The 9,551-nt window shown below is 43.6% G+C and overlaps 1 protein-coding gene across 6 annotated transcripts in view; it reads right to left on the bottom strand.

Moving 5' to 3' along the window:
* The window catches only part of sash1a (SAM and SH3 domain containing 1a), a 179,118-nt gene that overhangs the window by 42,061 nt on the left and 127,506 nt on the right, over positions 1–9,551 (bottom strand). For 5 of the 6 annotated variants that reach the window (XM_056582070.1, XM_056582071.1, XM_056582072.1 and 2 more), the window contains exon 2: positions 3,839–3,967. In XM_056582070.1, the coding sequence (XP_056438045.1) occupies positions 3,839–3,967 (129 nt within the window). Of the gene's footprint in view, positions 1–3,423; positions 3,429–3,838; positions 3,968–9,551 lie in introns of those variants that run through there. The other variant, XM_056582075.1, reaches the window with a different exon arrangement.

Genomic DNA, 9,551 nt, shown 5'->3' with positions numbered 1-9,551 from the left:
CTTGTGCATGCCCCAAGCTCATCTTTCCCGTAGCCTTTTTATTCTTCCTCCTCTTGATGTATTAGCGCGCTTTCATAACTACATTACCAACCATGGTTGAGACAGCACTTCAGTGGCTGTCAGTTTGCACAGATTGACAAGATTAGAGCCAAGCAACATGAGTTTATTGGAAAATAAAAAGGGGAGACAAAGTACGTTGACACTTAAAGTACGCATAATAGGTGTAACCGAATGGGACATTAGTAAATTGTAGTTAGTTATTAGGATTTGCTACAGCATAGGATCTGCTACAGCCTAGATAACATTTTTTCACGTAATAATGAACTAAACGTAACCACAATTCCTCCCAGAAGATCATCACCAAAAGATCAACTATTTAAAAAAAAAAGGATTGAGATTACAAACTGCAAATAAGGTTGCCTAATGAAACTGACATTCATCTGAGATTATTTTTAGAAAAAGTATTATGTGTTGAAAACAACATACATTGAATAATATAAACGCTCATCATTATGAATCTTGGCCAGGACTCCCTCGAAAAAGGTTTTTAATCTCAATGGGACTTTCCTGGTTAAATAAAGGTTAAATAAATAAATAAATAAAAACCTCTACATTGCGTTGGTAAATAGTGAGGGGAGTCACGCAGGATTCCTTTTCTGCACAAATATAAAGCTCAGCTTCATCTTCATTCAGTTCAAATCAAATCCTATTTCTAATCCTTTGTGCCTGAAATTTCCCAGCCGCAGTCACTTGAAACAACACATATGTCCAAGCCGCTGAACATGCAGCTTCCTCGCAATACTTTCCACTGGCCTACAGAAACAAGGCTTATCTGGCCTCCAGCCACACACGGAGTGAGAACCAAGCGGCCAGCTCCAGGCCCCCCTATAGGAGAACTGGCAGGACCCCGCGAGATGCAGGCTAATCCAATGGGTCTCATTCCCAAGGGATGTTTGTTTAACCCTTTGTAGCGTTCCGCCACTCATAACACACACAAGAAGATGCGTGAGGCCTGACTGAGCGGAGGTTCGACAGGAAACTAGACCACAAGATAGCCATCTGGGGGATAGAGCCTCCATCATCGGTTCTCAGAGGCACGCAGTGAAGTCCCTCAGCTCAGCACAACAGGGACAAATACCATCACTTAGTGGATGGAGTGGGGCCCTCTTGAGAGCCAGGGAGACGTGTTGGGAAAACCAAAACAAGCCAAAAGGCTGATTGCGGGATTTGGAAAGCACATGAAAACAGGGAGCAAGTCCTAGAAAACAGATTAAGTAGCCTGCAAACCCTAACAAACATGATGCCTTGAGCTACATTGATACACGTTTTTTTATTGCTTGGTTGTTATCGTGACCTACGCAAAGCAATTACACAGGAATGGATGTGGATGGCTGTGGGGTCTTGGATGTTTCAGCAGAACAACTTTTAACCAGGGTTATCATATGCGAACACATGAACCTTAGGGCACTCACTGTGAGTCGCCCCATTTCTCACTGTCAACTGCCATGTTTAACATGACGGTTGACAGTGGAAAATGACCTCCCTAAAACTCTTACTTGAGCCTGTGTCGAGTGCACAGAGAGGGCTAAAGGGCAGGGAGAGGCAGCAGCTACAATGACCTTTGGGTCCCAGATGCTCACTCAAGAATATATTGGTTCTGTGGGATGCCTTATTAATTAAAGCTTGCTATCAATACGCGCGGTGTGTATTGATGTGTATTGATTTTGTATTAAAAGTTGGTGGTCCAAAAAAAAAAAAGAACACTAGAAATAACAACTTTTACAATGAAACGAATAAATAGAAAGGTGAGGCTCCGAGTGGGAGGGATCAACGACGTGTTATGACAGGTACTTCCCTGAAGACATTGTACCTTAGGGACTTGCTTGCTAAATTTCATCCTGATGTGACCTGATAACACCCTTACCTACTATGGCCAGCTGCTATTGGTCCCTTGGGACACTGCTAGATGAGACTGGCCGGCAGCCAGTGACTTTTGGCACCCCCCTCACCACACGATAGTCGTGCCCCTTTAAGCATGCGTTTGTCTAACCCTAACCCTTGTCTGTCTTGATCCGATGCCGGCTGTAATTTCTCAGAGTTTTCCTCAGTTGCTCCTACCATGGGATCCAGTCCCCAGTATTTTTCCAGAGTTTAAGCGCCATAGAGTTTGAGCCAATTGGCAAAGGCCAGGACTTCGCCTACTGTCATGTCTCCAAGTCAGGAGACATGATACCAGTCCAGAGGGGAAAATGGTGCAGTGAAAGTGAGTTCAGTGATATGATATGTTTACAGATTAACTTTCCCCATGGTTAACGGCTGAAATATGAACAGATAGTTAATGGTCTATATGTGTTCAGGAGAGCGGTCTAATGATTGGGTCATGTACTGGACCACTTTCGGTTTTGCTTCAAAGCAGGTCTGAATTGTTGTATATAGGGCAGGATGTCTGAATAATGATAGAACAAAGGGATAAACGAATCGCCATATTGCTTTAATTTCTTCCCCTGCTTCAAACAACTTTTTGTTATCATGCAACCCCTGCCCCCCTCTCCCACCCCCCGTTTCACCATCACCCTTATTTTCCATGTTCAGAGTCCAGGCATCCGTTCTCCTCAGTCCTGCAGGATAAAGACTACAACCCTGATTGCTTCCTTCCCACTGGTTTTATGTCCTAAAGACCAAACTCAGACAAAACTCCTCCCGGCGATGCAACGCCCAGAGAGATGACCCACATTCTTCCCCAACATTCATACGGAGCAGCTCACTGAGCAGAGAAAGAAAAAGAGGGAGAACTCGTTCATGGAGACACAAAGGGAACACAAAACACATGATCAGATGCAGGAACATCTCTTCCGTAGTCTTGACATCGCACTTGGCCCAAAAGTATTTATTCTCGGCTGCAAACTGTGAGAACAGGATGTCTGCCAGCAGCCCTCAGGGTGAAAAGCTCCATAACTCACCTCTACCGTCCTGATCCGGGCTCCTGACCCAATAAATAAGAACCACATGGTCGGCTGCAGAGAGCACCAGCATATGTAAACTCCTTGATTATTTATCTATCAAAGGCAATGCCTCTGTCCTCTGCCTCTCACTAAAACCAAGATATCAGCAGTGACAAAGTGAGAGAGATAAAGACATTCAAATGCTTAGTGTGTGTGCTTGTGAATATGCTAAGAGCGTAATTCCAAAGAATTAATTCCTTTCCTCAGAATCGTTCCTATCATCTTGAAAGCCATTCCTAAAGATAGTGGCACTACTTGTCACCGAACAAGACATTTATTGCTTTGATTATCCGACAATTTGAGCTAAGTTGTTTAGAAGTAGAGGATTTCCCTGCTTTTTTTGGTTGTGTTTCTATACATTTAAAGCCAAATTACACAACTATCAAATAAAAATATGTGAAAGGGGGTTCTTGGGCGGTGTATGTCGAGATCTTCGCCCCATGGGGCAACACCAGTAGCATTCTTCCACACCTTTGTCTGTAGCTTGGCAACCAAAAGGGTGCCCCACTACCCTACATTCTACTCAAAGGACCCCCAAACCCCCTGCAGGGGCCAGAACCCAGATACATTCAGATCCTGAGAGCCCACAGTGCTGTTTTGGGGGAAAAAAGTCAGCAACTCTACCCTCGCATGCATATTAATGCTTGTCCAATTTGTTGTTGTTTTTGTCAGTTTCGGAACAGCAAATAAATACCCTGTAATTTATTATACACCTGCATGTCGGGCTACACCGTTTCACACAATCATTGACATACATTGACAAAACATACATTACTTGGAACTGAATTTGGAGCAAAAAAATTGGTGCAGGTTGCGTTAGTACTCAAATCCCTCACCATGTCGAGATCCTGGGAGACACGTCGCTTGCGTAGCTCCTCCATGCGATCGCTGACGTCACTGAAGCAGGTGTTGTAGTACTCAGAGTACTCCTGGGCCAGGTCATCTATGTTGCCCAGCGAACCATCCTGGAGGAAGACAGGGGAGGGAGGGGAAGGGTTGGCTCAATTAGATCCATTGACTCTACTCATCAAATCCATTGACCTCCAACGTTAATGACATAATGAATTGCCTCAGACCTGCCATTTCACCTGATTGACACTTTCAAAAATCGACTTTCCATGCATATACTGCTTTACAATCGTCTACATTGGTAATCTAACGATCCGGATAAAGGGAAAGGCATTAGATTAGGTCTACATTGAATAATAACAACCCAAATACCTAAACAATGTAGAATTTAGGATATCCTGGTAATCAAAGCATAAGCGGTTATGTTTGGACTGGCGGCACATAGCATGGTTGACCTGAATTGATCCAATTAATTGACCATTCATTTTATAAGATTTCCATTTACATCAGATCACTGCGGGTATGTCAGTGTATGGGTAGGTACATCACCGTGGCTCAATGTGAAACAAGGTGGTCAGGTTTATGTTTCATGTATTTGCCTTTACCCTCCACTGGGCCATAGCACCCCTCCACACCCCATAAATACCAAGACACCCACTGCTGGAACATGAGACGCAAACACTTGCCCACACACGTGTATATGTGGGCGAACTTCTGTTCTTTACACTTACCATGCAAACACATCTAGGAATAATTTTACCTCAGTCTTCATATTTTAAACATTCAATATTATACAAAATCCTGCCCAAATAGTGACTTTGGCAGAACATTTTATTTTTCTGGGTTGGGTTGTTCGCTGAGGCCAGGGTAAGGAACATCGTGTTGCCTCTTTGACATTCTGCGAACATTAATCCAAACACGCTCTTCCGGCCTGCTATAGTTTAGGCCGGCACAGTTCCTGTCTTTGTGTGCGAGACATATGTTTGGTGTTGAAGAAGGAAGCCCAGTCTCAAATAAGACTTTACTAAACTGGAATGCATGGTATACTATTGTAGACAAGCCTTTAGATCATGTTCAGAAACAATCAGTCATCTGTGTAACCTTAACAACCCTTGCCCTTTGTGCTAAGAAAACAATAAAAGTGCTGAGAAAACAATAAACACTAATATATATATTTCAACAAGCTTTAGCCAGAAACATGTGGAGGCGTTTGTTCCAACGGCTGCCATTTCTCTAATCCAAGACATTTAGCTATTTGCAAATTGTTCCCGATCTAAAAGTACAAGGACGATTTATATTCAGGCCAGATTTAAATGGTATCAGAATTGATAAGTTTCGGATTCGATGTAGCATCATATCGATTTCTTAGCTCATCAATTTCAAGCAAACTTTCTATTAAAAGGGAGAAGAATATGATTTATATATTACTAGTAAGGCTTACAATACTTCGCTGCCTTGGTAAAGATGTAGCAGTGATGCCCGACTTGACTATTAATTCAGTGTTGACCTAATCTGTGCCAGGCAGACAGCTAGCATTAAGTCAGAGTTAAGAACAGCCTATCTCTCAGTGCGTCTCCCTCAAGCGGACTCACTATCTTAGTGCCAGGCCACGGCTGAATGGATCACTGTGGAGTGTGTCTATGCCCGGGCCACACACGAACACACACACACACACAAACATACACAACTGACCATTAGAGATCACCGCTGAGATGTGTTCTGTCAACACCTAGAATGAAAAAACATTGCTGTGCACGTATCCACACAAACCGGGCATTCAAAAACAACATGGTGCTCCCACCAAACTGAGTTTTAACCAATACAGCAATTCCAGAACCTTCCTAAACCCATACCTAAAACTGTCCGTATTTATACCAAGGATAAGTCCTGTCCTCCCTCCTGATTCGTTTAACCTCTTCACCCCATCTTGCTCTAAGAGTTCCATCTATGTCCACACATATGGTTTGTGGATGGTTAGGAATCCCACACGGGCGCTCCCTCCCTAGGTTAAGCACATGTTTTCCCCCTTCATCCCTCACAATGTCCCAAAGCATGGCCTCATTAGACCGATGCCGAGAGGTTTTAATATCCGAACGAATGCCAGGCCTGCACTGATCTATTCGCCGTGCCCAAGAGGAGGGCAGAGGAAACGTATCCTGAAGGAACGCTCCCAGACGGCCCAATTAAGGGATCGCAGTAATGGATTAGTCAGGGAAAAGTAGGGGGGCAGCGGACAGCATCTGCCCACCGCAGCAGATGCAAGGTTTGCTCTGAAGCCACTCTGGACCCAGCGCTCCTGGGGAGAACAGCTGGATGACGCCATGTAGGCCAGAGCTAGGGTTAGGGTTAGGGCTCAGGTCCGTCCGGGGCTCTGTTCGGCCATGGCGTAGAAAGACGCAGATTGTTTAAAGTCTCACAAGTAGGTATGTGCCTATTGTGTGTGTGTGTCTGTCTGACGTGTCTTCTACAGCCGCTGTGAGCTCATCAAGAGCTCGTTTCAGCTGGCCCCAGCTGGGAGGCTACGAGTAGGGAGGCCCCCGCCAGGGCAACAGTATATCCGAAGACACCCCATAAAGCATATCTACACATAGATCCGTGTGTGTGTGTGTGTGTGTGTGTGTGTGTGTGTGTGTGTGTGTGTGTGTGTGTGTGTGTGTGTGTGTGTGTGTGTGTGTGTGTGTGTGTGTGTGTGTGTGTGTGTGTGTGTGTGTGTGTGTGTGTGTGCGCGCAGGAGAGAGAAACAGTGCTGGGGATAGAGGAAATTACATGCAAGAGACTGATGATCACCCATGGAAAATGGGGAGTGAGATTGAGTATGCTAGATTGACAGTGTGTGATTTGGCTGGGGGAGAATATGGGTGTGTTTCAATTTTTGAGTCAATCCAACACTTGGGGGTGGGTGGGGGGAGATAGTGAACCACATAAGGGCCTGAGTAGTCCCCGTGATTTTAGGTTGGGGTCAGGGAGGCAGGGGGATGATTTGTAGGCCAAATGTGGTGTGAGAGGGGCTTAAACATCTGGCGTCTAGCATGAGAGACACTTGAAAGAAAACTATCTGTAATAAAAAGGAGAAGGCGTGTTTCCTGCTGCTATAATATACAGGTCAGTGTATGGCTCTGTATGTTATAGCGAGTATGTATGTTACTGAGCATGGCTGAACAGTAACACAAGAGAATAAAAGAGATTATTTACATTAGTTTTACACATTTAAATGGGTGGTTGTGGAGTGATAGATGTGGTCTTCTTGGGATGGGCTTTGATTGAGTTGGGTCTCAACTGCCTAGATGATGCACTAAAGGCCAACACCCCATGTCCGATTCAGTCAATTGTTGCAAACACAATATAGAGCAAAGAAAAGCAAAAGTATGCTCTTTCAAGATTAAACGTCATATATTTACTGCTGAAAACAGGTACAGGAAGACCAATTCATGAGGACATCCAATTTTCCTCATGACAAAGATTGTATAGCTTTATATGGTTAACAACATAAGGACGATGGACAGGGAAATTCATTTTTGTATCATATTGTTTTCAGTCATATTATGTATTCAAGTTAACTCATTCCTGTTGCAAGATGCAGAGAGTTCAGTTCCGGCCTCCCCTACAAATTAACTGAGGGGATTATAAATCTAGCACGAGTGAATGAAATTGCAAAGGTTATGTATCACATGAGACGAGGCAGTGCGGTTCAGCATGTGTGTGTGCAAACAGCAGAAACAACATTAAGGCCTAATGACCTCTGCCTGCTTAATCAATTAGCCATGGGATTCCTTGCATTCTTGTCACAGTGCTGGATTGCATCTGAATGCAATAACTGTAAATAAGTATGGCAATGGCACTTGCAGCAGTTTGCATTCATGTTTTTGCATGATTATTTGCATGATTCGTGCACCTTTTGGGTTGTGTCTTCATGGTTGAATGCAATTATTGTTATTTGGTTTGCACGAAACCAAAATAAATTATATGTAACAGATATGCACTTTAGTTTACATTCTAAACTGACTGAGGGACTTTATGTTAACATTTTGCCGTTTGTTCATTCTTAATTGCCTTACAAAAGGTATTTAGACTAGTATCACATCATTCAAAATGTAACCTTTTTGTCAATCATTCGGTTGTTGACTGACATCCATTTCTGACTTGGCTTACTCAACATCAAAAAGAACACCTTGTCCAATGAACATTACAGTACATTACGATAATCATTTGTTGGAGGCATACTTTTACCCAAGGTTAAAAATGTAATCTAGTAAATCTAGTGGAACACTTCCCGAGTATTTCCATTGATCTGGAGGATCTAGCCCGATACATTTTGACATCTATTGCTGTGTTCCCTTAAACTTCCGCAGAAAAAAATGGATGTTATCAAAAGTTATCCGTGTGTCACTTCTAATACATACACCACCATAAGGGTAACACATATCACAGAAATTCACATATAAATAAAGTTGTACAAGAGGAAAAACTCCAGCTAGTGAGGCCCATTTCATGGCTGCTGTCAACTAGTCATGCCCCTGGCCCATGCTTAGAGAGCAGTTCCATGTTCCAGCTTTCACCACTAAATTAGTAAACTTTTAAACTAAACTTTTTACCTTGACACACTGTCAAAGTACATACTTGTTTTTTAAAGGCAGACTAAAAGGTTTGAAAAATAACCGTAGAGATCCGAGTCTGTTGTGTTTTGGTCTGTTAAGGCTCCTAGGTACACATTCCTGACCGTGCCGATTTTTCATAGTGAGCCGGTCACGTGGGTATTGAGTTATGGTGCACATGGCAGAAGCCATTGTTAAAAGGGACACTCTGGTGACTAGCCGTTCTGTAGAGAAGGAACAATGGCAACAGATGACAATAAAGTAATCCATCTGATGTAATGCAAGAACGTCACGCAGCGCAATTACTTTAACCTGATACACACGCCCCTTGGCAAGAAACGCATGGGGCTGGAATAGCCCATCTCTGGCTTACATTGAACTGCATTGTTGTCTCACTTGAAACAATGAAGGCAACAGAATGATGTGGTTTTTCTGAGTCATAAATACGCCGACCTGTGACTGTAACCCAGAAAGATCGACCGTGCCGAGTTATTCAGTGATGGATATTCAAGGTGGAATATCTCTTGTGATTTTAGATAGCATCAAGGGTCCTTCCACACACTACAAATAAGGAATAGGTATTTGCAATCAGCTAACTGTATACAAGTGCTACTGGATGAGACAGTGCAGACACACCACTGTGCTTTAAAAAGTGACAGCGGGTCTGTCATGAAGTTGGAACTGCTACAAGTCAGGATGCAACACATGCCAACAACTGCAGTATCACTAATCATTGACCTAATCTTTCAGCGGTCTGGTTTGTCGGCTAAGGATTTGACCAGCCTTTTCCAACCTCTGACCGAAAGGGATTTGATTTACTCCACGAAGATCATGCAACAGTCGGTTTATTGAATAGTATACCTCACTAGTTGCATTAGGACCTGGTTATCTTAACCAATGGTCATGCAGGAAGCCAGGAGGAAGGCTGTCGAGGATAGGCAGGGCAATGAGTCAAAGTCCCATCACCACCCACAGAGCATCCTGAGGATGTCTGTGAGTGTACGAGAATTCAGCATCATCACTTTAACAGAGGAAATCCACCAAGGCCCTATAACACCATGACGGGACAGGAGAGGTAATGGAGAACCAGGAGGAGCACATCTGAGCC

Source organism: Gadus chalcogrammus, chromosome 21, assembly GCF_026213295.1.
Source record: "Gadus chalcogrammus isolate NIFS_2021 chromosome 21, NIFS_Gcha_1.0, whole genome shotgun sequence".
NCBI lineage: Eukaryota > Metazoa > Chordata > Actinopteri > Gadiformes > Gadidae > Gadus > Gadus chalcogrammus.
The sequence above is the reverse complement of the archived record's forward strand: the minus strand, read 5'-3'. Positions and strand labels throughout refer to the sequence as shown.